We start from the raw sequence: 15,242 nt of genomic DNA, 5'->3' as shown, positions 1-15,242 counted from the left end.
GCATTTAAATCACGTGACATGGTAACAGGTGTTTAGAATGAAGACAAGGAAGTAAATTGTTATGTATAGGTTTACTGGGGGGCCATATTGGATTTAAAGGTGAGAAAGAATCATATTTAGAAAATTTTAACATGTTGCAAGACATTTCCAGATGTCATTAATGGTCTCAAGTCTTGTACATGTATAATGCATTAGCTGAAATTCATGAAAGAGCAACTATAGATCATATTATATATATAGGATCTCCCATGGTTTGTGGTTTGATATGATTTTTATCCAACGATGTTTGTTTTTTCTATCCCCCAGCCTTGGCGGGGGGATAGAAAACACACAACGAGTTGGATAAAAATCATATCAAACCACAAACCATGGGAGATTCTTTTCATCACATATTTTTGCATGTTCACTATAAATGTGTATTTTGTCCTTATTTCTAATTCAAAGTTCCTTTTCGGTTACTTGGACCAAATAACGTAATAAATAATATTACGCTGTATGAAATAGTTCGTACAAAAATAAAAGAAAGAAAATATTTCAGAGCTTAATTTTTTTTAAATTCATGAATGAAAACGTTAAAATATGTCAAATAATGTGAAATTTGACGAATTAAGTCATTATCTCCATCATACACATGTATTTGTTTATTTACATTACATCACGCGGCGTAGGTATACATAGTGTTGATACGAAAACGATATCACATGAGCTATATCAACGGGATAAAGGGGAAAATATGTGATAAAAATTGATTCGACTTTATAGTTTTTAAATTCTCTTCCAATTGAATTTGTAACATAAAAAATGTTTACACGACATTCCAAAACTACAAGTACATGTAGATCCTTCCTGTTTTTTCTAAACTGACTTTGTCTTACAAATTCACTTACAAAACATAACTCTTACCAGGTACATATATAATGTATTTGTTTAAAATTATGTGCAATTTCTGAAGTCATTGACCATGCCTCCACATATTTTATACAGGGTCATCTAAATTGTTTTAACAAAGCCCCAGTGATGGACCCCCTGGACAGAGCTCAAGTACTCCTTCTCTGTGACCTGTGTCAAAGGGCTGCATTGCAGAGTCATTGTGAACTTTGTCAAATTAACCTATGTAAGACTTGTGTAGGGGAGCATCTCTCTGATTTATCTAAAAGACACAATGTTGTACCATACAATCAGAGAAAATCTACTCATAACGTGAACTACCCAAAATGTCCAAACCACACCCAGAAACATTGTGAACTTTACTGTGAGAAATGCGACATTCCTGTCTGTTCTACCTGTATCTCCTCTGATAAACATTCTGGGCATAAATTTACAGATATCTTACAGAAACCCAGCTTCATTAAAGAAATTTTAAACAAGGAATTGAAAGAACTAGAAAAAGCAATATATCCTACCTATGAAGAAATTGCATCAGATTTAAATTCTGAAAAACTTATCTTGGAAAAACATTATGAGAAACTGACAACAGTTGTCATCAAACATGGAGAAGACTGGCATAAAGGAATTAACATCATTGTCAACAAACAGAAATCTGAAATTGATGAGATAAAAACTAAACATCTGGCTGCTCTAAATCATCAGGAAACTGAAATCAAACAAATTACTTCTGAAATAAAACAGAGCATACAAGATCTGAAGAAAAAACTGGACTCCAGTGATGCCTCTATAACCTTGGCATACAAATCCAGGAATGCTGAATTCAGAACTTTACCTCCTAAATTAAATTCTTCATTACCATGTTTCTGTCCTCAACAGATCAACATAGAACAGCTCCATCAAATGTTCGGTTCACTGTCAGCATTATCCATTACAACAGATGAATATGGCTACATAATGAAGACACCAGAAGCTGTATCTTGTCTTTCAGTCAAACCACAGCTTGATGCACCAGAGATCATCACTACCATCAGCACTGGGTATACTCCGCTATATAGTCTTAGCTGTCTCAGTGATGAAGAAATCTGGACACGTGGAGGAGACAAAATCATTAAACTCTACAACCTCCAGGGTAAACTACTGAAGTCAATTCAAACCAAGTCAGGGAACATACCTCGTGACATAGCAGTGACAAGGAGAGGAGATCTAGTTTATACTGACCCTGATACAAGAACTGTAAACATAGTGAAGAATGACCAGATACAGGAAGTGATTAGACCACTGGGTTGGAAACCTCACTATGTCTGTAGTACCTCCTCTGGTGACCTCCTGGTTGTCATGGTCAGTGATGATTATAAACAATCAAAGGTTGTCCGTTACTCTGGATCCACAGAGAAACAAACCATTCAGTTTGATAGTGAAGGTAAACCTCTTTATTCAACTGGCGGCCTTAAATACATCAGTGAAAAAAGGAACCTGGATATTTGTGTGGCTGACTGGGAAGCCCGTGCAATAGTGGTGGTTAATCAGGCAGGAAAACTCCGATTTAGATACATTGGTCGCTCTACTATCAAGGGACCATTAAGACCATACGGCATCACAACAGACAGCCGGAGTCAGATCTTGACAACAGACTTGAACATTCACCGTATCTACATCCTTCATCAAGACGGACAGTTCCTCCGTTACATTGATAACTATGATCTACAGTTTCCATATGGTTTATGTGTAGACATCAGAAACAACCTCTTTGTGGCTGAGTGGCACAGTGGTAAAGTGAAGAAAATCAAGTATATGTAAACAAAGTGTTTTAAATAATGACATGTTTTTCGTAGATTAACAGTAGTCAAAATCACAAGATGTTGATTAATTCAGTTTCATTTCCTAGTGCTCATGTGCTGTGTGAAAATATTTTAGATAATAATATTATCAAAAAGGTATAATATATAATTAAATGTCATAAATAACAATTGTTTCATTATTCTTCCTGACTGCACAATAATGAAAAGTAACATTGGAAGAAACCTTCAATATCTCAAAATGAATGCCATGTTTAATTGCGAGTTTAAATAAAGTAAAGATTTATTATGTACTTTTACATTTTTTTTTTCAAGTTGACGCCCTGTCATGTACTGCACACTAAACAGTTGTGATTATACTGTACTTTTCATGCAGCTAGAATAATATGTCCTTAAATCTTCAATAAATCTAAATCCTTTTGATATACTGTAGTTATATTTAATTTATTTTAATTGTGTTTTAATTGACCAAGGTAATTTAAACACGTCATTAGCATGTTTTTCATGGGCTGATTGGACGCAAGCTTAAATTAACAGGGCGTGACTGTATATGTAGTATGTAATACAAAACAAAACGAGAAAGCTGATTCAGAAAAAAAAATTGTAGTTTTTTCATCTCAATTTAATTTACATTCATCTTTAGATACACAGTCTAAAGTTACTTTAACAGATGTTAATAGATCAAGTCCCTTGCGATATCAGCTAAAATACTAGTAGTCAACTGCCAGTTGAACTAAATATTAAATCCTCTCTAGACGTACAGTGTATTTATCTCCGAATGTGTTTTTGAAAGTCGAATCATCAATCATTTCACTATAGCTAGGGAGCCACTTGTGATATATTGGAGTTTTATGAAGAGACTTACTTTTACATTCGACAGCTTACTTGGACATTTAAACCTGCAAAAATTATTATTGATGGTAAAATACACAAACATTGATCTTAATATTCAACAAAAAGATAATAACGGGCTATTTTAAAGATAATATTACGTTGTCTAGGACGAAAACGGCAATATTCCTACCCTCAACACCCTCCCTTCAAGTCTTAACTAACTTCTGCAGAGTTTTCCCACCGAAATGTGTTTTCTTCTTTATTCAGTTATAATTTCATTTCTTGAATTATTTAGAATAAAAGGATATATTAATTCTCGTGAATAAAGTATCCAATGTCTTTGTCCCAGATAAAATTACATATTGTAAATATACTTTATATCAATGTATTGGCGCGGGACAAACAGCTAGTCATCACAAGTGGCTCCCTAGCTATAGTGAAATGATTGTTTAATAAATTATTTCCAAGCCCCAAATACAATAACTTTCACCTCGTGAGATGCTTTCTATTTTCTTTTTTCAATTCCGTACCTCCGTACCTAACGCAGGGATTGGAGCACGTGGATTGGCGGAATCAAAGTATGTAAATATAAGGAATAACTGTCTTATTTTTAAATTTCATGACGATGATCAATCGATTGAGATGCGTGATAATTTTATGCATAAACTCATTATGCAAATTATCACGCAAGCCAATCGATTGATCACATTATGAAATCGAAAAATTAGACAGTTATTTCTTAATTAACTTATCAGCTCCCCGAGTTGAGCCTCAATAGTCTTCTCACTCTTCTTATGAGGGCCTCCACAAAGCTGTAGTGGGTCCTGGACTTACAATATTCATAAACAAGCAAACAAAGATCAAGGATTAATAAAAATATAATATCACAGTTAAATGATTAAGTATGGTAGGTTTTAAGGGGGATGCAACTTTAGTGCAGTACATGGGAACAAAATGTAAACATTTATTCAAATGGCTGAAATACATTATATTTTGATCAAATTTTAAGTCCTTATGATAAAGATACAATAAATATGCATAACTGAATGCATATTTTGCATATATAATCTATCTTTTTGCAGAAAAATGCTTTTGATATGCTCCTTAGAACTGCGCAGCTACAGAAGTCAGCAGAGCCTTAAAAAAGATAGACATTGCAAATGCAATGAACCTTTCTCTGCAAACATTGTGCTTGCTTCTGCATTTCAAAGAAACAACTCAATATATATTACGGTGTATCAAACTTCGTATCTTCAATGAGTGAGAGCTTAAAGCCGCTTAACCCGAAACAGGCACATACTATCTTGTACAATAAAAGTACGTCATTACATAGATAGTATATGAAAATAAATTATAAAATTGATTTAATAGTTTATTACCTCAATCCTTACATGGAAAACGCAGATCAAAAACCTTATTGACAAACAGTAGTTCCTGACGGAAGTTAAGATCTGTAGTGAAGTCAATTTTGAATAAAATAAGTTTATCAGTTATATCTAATAATGAAGGTAATTCAAACCCGTATTTTTACTCTATTAGCAGAAGCCTTAGTCATAATACATCTTTTCAAAATTAAGAAATTATTTCAATGTAATCCATAGTAATTTTTATATTAATATCCATATATAAAGAATAAAGGAAAATCAGATATCTTAAATGATTTTTTAAAGGAGCTAAATATTGTCGATGTTAAGGTAATATATGTACTTTGTTGTGAAAAAAATGCTCGGGTTTGTTCTTCATGAGATTAACATGTAAACGATAAATTTAATTTTCGAAGGTGATTTCACGCGATATCACCAATGATCAACATTGGATTATTTTTCTGTGTGACCTAACAAAAATTATTTTTTTAACTTTTGAATGTTGATATCTTAGAAAAGAAAAAGACTTTGGGGATATAATTTGATAAAAGTTGAAACAATTTATGGACAATTATTTTTCAAGAAAAAAAAACAAATATATATTTTTAGCGATTAGAATCGGACCAAGCGGCTTTAATATTATAACGTTGTCAACATAATGATACATGATGTGTTTTAATGTCCAAACATTACTCCATACAATGTGTGGGTCATTGTTAACAATCTAGCTATTCAAGTGAGGTGCCTGAAGGAAATCTTATAGCTGCCCATTTTTTCTTTCTAACTGCTTAACAAAATAGACATATGTACCAACTTTTTGAATGTAATACATGTAATTACAATTTGTTTTCATGCACCGCATATAGTTTCATATTTTCAAATTAAATGCTAAGCATCCTCCTTGCTGTGCCCCATTTGAAAATAATTTCTATCGCCACAAAAAAGAGACCCGCCGTAAACACAATGCCAACCACGTGCTCAGTGGAATGATATTAACGTGGAAACTTGAGCTAAAAAAGATCAGTTTTTCCAATTTGCTGGATTGTGGTTAAAATCGCGTTTTTTCAATAATCAGACGATGCGGTGCAACAAAAAAGTAGTAAGTTATATAATCTAATGATTATTACTTAGTAATTTCTTATCTTGATGTTATTATGGTCGCATAAATTTATTCTGAAATCAATGTCATTCGAACTCTGTGTGACAGAGGAATGGCGGACGAAATAAATACATGGCCTCAGGAAGACCCCCATTTGAAAAAGTCAATATTCAAGAATTATGGATAATGACAAGAAAAAAAGCGAAACAAATGGTTGTAGTCATATCATCAATGAATCGAACTGACATCATTTTAAATGCATTTTTCATCTCGTGAATGCTGTAGCTGCGCAGTTTTAACGTGATTAATTTCCTCCTAATTAAAACAAAATAAACTTAATTAAGTACTAATTTTGATCTCTAACAGTAGGTAAACTAACTTTGCGCTTGTTTAGTAAAGCATTCTTGGTATATCTTATTTTACACCAGACTTGATCCAATATGGTTTGTACATCCCCCTCAACCCCGCTTGAAAAACATGGGCGGGAGGCGTGTTGAGGTTATAGTTATGGGTGTGTCTATCTTCCCGCCTCTCTGATTCTTTGCGAATCAGTTTTTGGAGTTCTAATCTCTTATCCACAACTCCAAGAACCATTGCATGATGTGAGCCTCTTATTTTAATTTTTGATCAGGTCTCCTCTCAAAGCATAACATGGAATTGACCATTACATTCAAATGGGAAGCAGGGGGTTATTATCATCGGAGTAAATATAAGGACACAACGTTTTCTGTTCATAACTACTACAGTGGAGTCGCCAATTCCGGGTCGTCTCCAATTCCGGGTCACTCATTGTATTTTATGTCATATTGTTAAAATTTATGCATAAAAAATATATGAATACGCTGGTCATGAAGAACTGGTCTTTCTGTATGTGATTAATTACAAAATTTTAAATATTAACTATGAGAGAGCATCCGACAATCGAAATTTTGAAACGCACGCATTTTCAGACTTGGATATTTCTGCTGCGGTGACGGGCTACTTTCGTTTTTGATCGCTGCAGAAAGGCTGATATAAAAGTTCTAGATAAATAATAAGAGCTCGAAAGTATGACAAATGCATTTAGTTTTAACTCAGAAATCAATCATAATGATCGCTGCCCAAATAAAATTATAATGATTATTAAATCAGTAGTAGTTTCTCCAATTGCGGGTCAATCTCGTGGCATGAACATATCAAAATTCTGTGTACAAAACCACTCGACAACCATGATATACCTTGATTATCAAATGTATTCTAACTATTAAATGTTTTTCCTAAAGATTAAAATCGAGTTAACCCTTCAAATGCATTTTTTAATAAATTAAGTTAATTGATCCTAATACATTTTTCTAAAGTCTGCATACTGCAATTTGTTTTGTTCTAACTGTTTTAAAAATAATTGAAACATATTTCTGTGGTTGTTTTACATTTTTTCCAAGCTGCATGAATTGTTTTTTGTTTCAACATTATAAAAATCGTGTTTTGAAACGTTCCGTGAATTTTACAAATAAAGTCACGTGACCCGGAAATGGAGATAATGATTCGTAACTGGGGAAGCTAGGCTTTGCTGAAATATCCCCTGTTAATATTGTTCCCGTGTATCTACTTTGAAAACGAAAAAATATTTGGATGACTCACTTTTTGTTCTCTCAATACATATATTGCATAAAATATAAATTAAACAGTTTTGCAAAATATCAACGAAACACCGTGACGTGACCCGGAATTGGCGACTCCACTGTAGTACAAAAATGAATTTCATTGTAGCTGCTTTGCGGGATGGCGAACCTATGTAAGATACTCTTAGTTGTTAACAAATTACATGTAAATTTTCTCAGTATTTGCTACTTCACATGTTGTTTTTTTTTCAGCTCAAAAACCTTTTATTCCATTTTGGTCTTAAATTCAAAATACAGAGTGTAGCTGACTTAATCATGTAAATTCATACAACATATTAAGCTACAGATTTAAGAATTGTAAATCCCAAATTCTATTCATGTCATGTGGAAAATATTAATTTTGAGGTCGTTGTTTGTAGTCAAAACTACCAGCTGGACCTGGTGGGAACTTTGCGTTAAGATTACCGGAGATTTGTTTTGAGATTGTCGTTTTCTGCTGGATTCTTTGTGTTGAGATTATCGTTTTCTGCTGAACTCTTTGTGTTGAGATTGTCGTTATCTGCTGGACTCTTTGTGTTGAGATTGTCGTTATTTGTTAGACTCTTTGTATTGAGATTGTCGTTACCTGCTGGACTCTTTGTGCTAAAATTGTCGTTATCTGCTGGACTCTTTGTATTGAGATCGTTGTTATCTGCTGGACTCTTTGTGTAAACGTTGAGATTGTTGTTTTCTGCTGGACTCTTTGTGTTGAGATTGTCATTATCTCCTTGACTCTTTGTGTTGAGATTGTCGTTTTCTGCTGGACTCTTTGTGTTGAGATTGTCGTTATCTGTTAGACTTTTTATGTTGAGATTGTCGTTATCTGTTGGACTCTTTGTGCTGAGATTGTCGTTATCTGCTGGACTCTTTGTTTTGAGATTGTCATTATCTGCTGGACTCTTTGTATTAAAATTGTTGTTATCTGCTGGACTCTTTGTGTTGAGATTGTCGTCATGCTGGACTCTTTGTGTTGAGATTGTCGTTATCTGCTTGACTCTTTGTGTTGAGATTGTCGTTATCTGCTTGACTCTTTGTGTTGAGATTGTCATTATTTGCTGGACTCTTTCTATTGAGATTGTTGTTATCTGCTGGACTCTTTGTGTTGAGATTGTTGTTTTCTGCTGGACTCTTTGTGTTGTGATTGTAATTATCTGATGGACTCTTTGTGTTGAGATTGTCGTCATGCTGGACTCTTTGTGTTGAGATTGTCGTTACAGCTGCTGGACTCTTTGTGATGAGATTGTCGTTATGTGCTGGACTCTTTGTGATGTGATTGTTGTTATCTGCTGGACTCTTTGTTTTGAGATTGTTGTTATCTGCTGGACTCTTTGTGTTGAGATTGTTGTTTTCTGCTGGACTCTTTGTGTTGTGATTGTAATTATCTGATGGACTCTTTGTGTTGAGATTGTCGTCATGCTGGACTCTTTGTGTTGAGATTGTCGTTACAGCTGCTGGACTCTTTGTGATGAGATTGTCGTTATGTGCTGGACTCTTTGTGATGTGATTGTTGTTATCTGCTGGACTCTTTGTTTTGAGATTGTCGTTATCTGCTGGACTCTTTGTGTTGAGATTGTCGTTATCTGATGGACTCTTTATGTTGAGATTGTCGTTATCTGTTTGACTCTTTGTGTTGAGATTGTCGTTATCTGTTGGACTCTTTGTATTTAGATTGATGTTATCTCCTGGACTATTTGTAATGTAATAATTGTCTTTAGAGGCCACAAAACATGCAGTTTGAGTTTATGCACAGTTAATGAATTCGAATTTAACTAATTAGCATCAAATTTGTCATGTTAACACAGTTTAAATTACTTAAATTAAATTGTCTGAATGAAAAGATTAGAGCAATTTGATCAGGTCTCAGAGCGCATTATACCCCCGTTTGAAGTGCAAGGGGGGGGGGTTATAGATTTATCAGGATGTCCGTCCGTCCGTCTGTAATGCTTTGGGGTATCCATCTCTTATCCGCAACTCCTTTTATACCACTGAATGAAATTTTATAGCACTTTCACAGAATTTTTATTCCGTCTTTGAAAAAGATTTGTACTTCGTAAATTAACATATCTACTTTAATTAAATGCTAAATAACAGCATAAAGTTATAGATAATATGTTGACAATTATATTGCAATTAAAAGAAAATATCTGTTTTGCTTTATTTTGAGTTAATTTTTGCTTAAAGTCCCCTATCCTTAAAACTTAGAGAAAGTGATCTCAAAATACCCGGTACACTATTTCATATGATAATAAACTTATACGTATGTTTTCTACAAAATTTAAAGGAACAAGAGGCCCATCACATGAGCCATATCACTCTATTGAGTAGATTTGGCTATTGTAGATGGGCTCTTCAACAGCAAATCGCGAGAATAAGAATTCGCAAATGGGCGGTTGATCAATAGTTATAACATAGATTTTAGCCCTTTAAACATAAAGACGAGTTATTTAATTGCGCATGTTGTGCTTCTCGTGAAATTACGCGATTATTAATTCAACATGCATATTTAGGAATCTACAGTATTCTGTCCCCCCCTTGTGTCCCACCCGCTACCCCATGGGTCAAAACTTAAGTTAGGACAAAACACCCGAGGATTCTATTTTAACCAATTTCTTAACAAATACCGAAGAAATAAAGAATAATATTACTATATTGACAACGATGAATGATCCCAGTAAGAAAAATAATATTTTTTGCATGTTTGCGTCATATTTTGTGACAAATCAGAGAATCCTATATATTGATCACTTGGAGGCTTACATTTTGCGGTGAGTTTATGCTATCCAAGTGCTATAAACAAGCATGTAACAGATGTTATAAAATGCAGTGTAACATTTCTTCCATAAATAGTAGAGGACTGATATTTGGACACATATATAAGGAGTATCCATTTTTTATGCACCACAACGGTCAAGGTCATATTAAAAGTTCAAAGGTCAACGTCATCTACTGAATCTTTTAGTTTTTATACCATTGAATTTTTTTTATCGCTAAAATATCTGAAATCACTGGATCAATTTTCTTTATTTTTACACATTTTATTCTAGGATCCATTTGGATCATTATGTTGATTTTTTGTAAAAAAAATAAATAAATAAATAAAAAAATGAATGTATTGTAAAGCGCTTTGAGTAGCATTTATGCTAGAAAAGTACTATATAAAAACAATCATTTTTATTATTTTCTCATTAATCATACATTTTCTCTTAAGAAAACTTAAACTGTCGGATATTTACATGTGAATTTTCAATTCCGATGCTAGCTATGTATGTTCTATTTATACTTTTATAATATTTTGCTAAAATTTTCCAATATCAATTTGATCGGCTGATTTAAAGTAACAAAAAAAGTTTCCTTTATTAAAAGTATAACACAAATTTGCAATAGATGAATTGATAACTTAAAATACTCTAGTAATGCTTATTCTCAGGTCGAATGTCTGATCTTCTTACAGGGTTCTGATCCATATTTCAGACTATGTGGGCAAAAAAAAAAATGTGTGGTTGAATTTCTTTCATATCATATATAAAGAGAGATTTGTATCCTCGAACAATGTATCAAAGATTCAGAAAAAATGAATTTGAGGAAAAATTTAGCGTTTCTATTGTGTCCTACCTTAAACAATTTAAAATAAAACCTGAGTGCCGAGTATTAAACAAAACTGTAGCTCTCTACCGGCAAGTGGTAGTGTCTCCATATGGGTGAAATATTTTCTTGGAAAGATTTTAAAATATTTTTCAATTTATATTTCGATGTCAGACTTGCATTCCCTAGTGTGGCCTCTCCCTACCCAAGGGGGGGGGGGGTCATGATTTGAACAATTCAGAAGGTACAAATTACCCTTTGATACTTTCTCATATGTTTCAGCATTTCTGGCCCAGTTGTTCTTGAGAAGAAGATTTTTTTTAATGAACCCCACCTTATTTTTGTCTTTTCTTGATTATCTCCTTTTGTCCCTTTATCTTAGCAATTTCATCTTCCCTTCAACAAAAGATGCCTGACCCGGCCAGTGGTTCTTGAGAAGAAGTTGAAAATGAGAAAAGTTTACAGACGGACGAAGGCGGATAAAATTTGTTCGAAAAGCTCACTTAAGTTTCGGGTCAGGTGAGCTAAAATATTTTTCCTAAGACAAACCCCCCCCCCCCCAAAAAAAAAAAAAAAAACTGATGGACAACAGTTAGAGAGATGGATACATGTAGAATGATTCTCATTTTCAATAACCATATCCAAAAGCAAGGTATATACAGTCAGTAACCTTGTTTTATGTCATACTTCTGTACAAAGACGAATATAGATTTCTCAGGTATTAAAATCAATGACCAGGTAACCAGGTAAATATTTAGAACGAAGACAAGGAAGTAAAATATACTATACGGGATTATCGGGGGACATGTTGGATTTAGAGGTTAGACTAGATTATGTATAGTAAATTTAACATGTTGCAAGATCTTTCTAGATGTCAATTATGGTCTCAAATTTAGTGCAATACATTTATATAAGCAGAGATGCATGAGAGTGCCATTTTAGATCTAATTGATTATATCAAGATTGCTTTGACTGTTATAAATTGTTGACATTAATTTTCTTCGTAATATATTTGTTTAAACAGAAAGAAAATGTTAACAATAAAACTACAAACATATCCTTTCTGTTCTTCTAAACCGACAAAACTAAACCCTTACATTGTAAAGATGTAAAATTGCGTTATATTTCAGTGACCTATACCTCCATTTACTTTATACAGGGTCATCTGAATTCTCGACCAAATTCTTGTGATGGACCCCCTGGATAGAGTTCAAGTTCTCTGTGACCTTTGTCAACGAGTTGCATTACAGAGTCACTGTGAACGTTGTCAGATTAACCTGTGTAAGGTCTGTGTAGGGGAGCATCTCTCTGATTCATCCATAAGACACAAAGTTGTGTCATACAAACACAGAACTTCTACTCCTAGCGTTAATTACCCAAAATGTTCAAATCACGACCAGAGACATTGTGAACTTTATTGTGAGAAATGTGATATTTTTGTCTGTTCCACCTGCATCTCCTCTGATGAACATCATGGACATAAATTAACAGACATCCTACAGAATCCCAGCTTCATGAAAGAAATTTTAAACAAGGATTTGAAAGAACTAGTGCAAAGAATATGTCCTACCTATGAAGGAATTGCATTAGATTTAAACTCTGAAAAACGTAACTTGGAAAAACATTATGATAAACTGACAACAGCTGTCACCAAACAAGGAGAAGACTGGCACAGAGAAATTAACATCATTGTCAACAAACAGAAATCTGAAATTGATGAGATGAAAACTAGACACCTGGCTGCTCTGAATAAACAGGAAAATGGAATCAAACAGATTACTTCTGATGTTAAACAGAGCATTTTTGATTTGAAGAAAATATTAGATTCCGATGACGTTTCCTTAGCCTCTACCTATAAATCAAAGAATGCTGAATTCAGAAGATTACCTCCTAAAGTCAGTGTTTCATTACCAAGTTTCTTTCTTCATCAAATCAACACAGAACTGCTCCATCAAATGTTTGGTTCTCTGTCAGCATTATCCGTTACAACAGATGAACATGGCTACACAATGAAGACACCAGAAGCTGTATCCTGTCCTTTTGTCAAACCACTACTTGATGAACCAGAGCTCATCACCACCATAGACACTAGGTATAGACTATACAGTGTTACGTGTCTCAGTGATGAAGAAATCTGGACATGTGGATTAGACGCAATCATGAAACTCTACAACCTCCAGGGCAAACTACTGAAGTCAATCCAAACCAAGTCGGGGAACATACCACGTGACATAGCGGTGACAAGGAGTGGAGATCTAGTTTATACTGACCCTGTTACAAGAATTGTAAACATAGTGAAGGATGAACAGATACAAGAAGTGATCACACTACAGGGATGGAGACCTTACCATGTCTGTAGTACCTCCTCTGGTGACCTATTGGTTACCATGGACAGTGATGATTATAAACAATCAAAAGTTGTCCGTTACTCTGGCTCCACAGAGAAACAAACCACCCAGTTTGACAGTGAAGGTAAACTTCTGTATTCATTTGGTGAACTTAAATGCATCAGTGAGAACAGGAACCTGGATATCTGTGTGGCTGACAATGGAGCATGTGCAGTAGTGGTGATTAATCAGGCAGGAAAACTCCGATTTAGATACACTGGTCATCCATCTACTAACAAGGAATCATTTGATCCATATGGCATCACAACGGACAGCCAGAGTCAGATCCTGACATCAGACCGTATCAACCGCTGTATCCACATCCTAGATCAGGACGGACAGTTCCTCCGTTACATTGATAACTGTAACCTACTACCATGGGGTTTATGTGTTGACACCAGAGACAACCTCTTTGTGGCTGATTATGACAGTGGTAAATTGAAGAAAATCAAATACATGTAATCAATGTGTTTTAAATAATGACATGTTTGTGATAGAATTGTTCCAGTAGCCAAAATCACAAGAGGTAGTTTAATTCACTTTCTAGTGTTGATGTGTGCGTGTGTGTGAAAATATTTTCAGTACTATCAATAAGGTATCACATATAAATAAAAAATCAATTATTTATAATAATCGTTTCAGAATTCTACCCAAGATTGAAATGACTTCTCAGTAATACATGTATAACGTTACACTGGAAGAAAACTTCAAAAGTTCAAAATGACAAAATGAATACCATGTTTAATTGCAAGCATGAAGAAAGAAGAATTATATACATTTTTCAAGTTGATCCTGTTTCATGCACTGCACACTGAAGGGTTGTGATTATACTGCACTTTTGATGCAGCTAGAATAAAATGCCATTAGATCTAAATTAAATGTACATCCTTTTAATCTAGTTATATGTAATTTATTTAAGAATTTTAAAATCACCAAAATAAATATTAACCACTTTTTTCCATGTTTTTCATGGATTTTTTGGGGCACATAGGGTGCAAGATAATAATGTTTGCCTGTATATGTAACCCAAAACAAAGATGAGGAAACTGATTCAGTTTCAACCTTTTATTGTAAATGTTTTAATTTTAATTCACATACATCTTTAATACATGGTCAAAAATGATTTCGACAAATATTAACGCGTCAAATTCCATGGGATATCAACTAAATCAACCCACTGTCAGTAGAACTAAATATTAAAAAGCCCTATCAAATTCTATAGACAACATCAACCATTTCACTATAGGGAGTCACCTGTGTCAGTTTATATAACTCATCAGCTCCCCGTGTTGAGCCTCAATAGTCTTCTTACTCTCCTTATGAGGGCCTCCACAAAGCTGTAGTGGGTCTTGGATTTAAAGTATTCCTAAACAAACAATGGTTTATATACATGTAAATCCAAAGACATTTTTTTTATAGTTAGGGATGAATTAAGCAAAGCTCATTTTAAAGTTCTTTGTATTTCTCATTTTAAAGTACTAGTATTCAGTGTTATATAATGCAATCTGGATCAAGTTGTACCCTATTATGGAAAAATATGCTAATTCAAATGTTCCATACGATAGGCAAATTTCCATTAGGTATTTAATCTCGCAAAACATTGAACCAATTTTAAGGCAGGCTGGAGGAAAAGGATGGACGAAACACTTTTT

General features: G+C 34.0%; 1 protein-coding gene across 1 annotated transcript; it reads left to right on the top strand.

Moving 5' to 3' along the window:
- The first annotated feature begins 1,017 nt into the window (after positions 1–1,017).
- Positions 1,018–14,239, top strand: LOC134234718 (uncharacterized). Its single transcript, XM_062716771.1, has 2 exons — positions 1,018–2,656; positions 12,755–14,239. The coding sequence occupies exons 1-2, from the start codon at positions 1,018–1,020 to the stop codon at positions 14,050–14,052; spliced, it is 2,937 nt and encodes a 978-aa protein (XP_062572755.1). The 3' UTR covers positions 14,053–14,239.
- Positions 14,240–15,242: the final 1,003 nt, after the last annotated feature.

The sequence above is a fragment of the Saccostrea cucullata genome, unplaced genomic scaffold, assembly GCF_032062105.1.
Source record: "Saccostrea cucullata isolate Sc308-1 unplaced genomic scaffold, CSIRO_AGI_Scuc_v1 ctg3749, whole genome shotgun sequence".
NCBI classification, from domain to species: Eukaryota; Metazoa; Mollusca; class Bivalvia; order Ostreida; family Ostreidae; genus Saccostrea; species Saccostrea cuccullata.
Note: the sequence above shows the minus strand (reverse complement) of the source record. Positions and strands in the feature narration are given on the sequence as shown.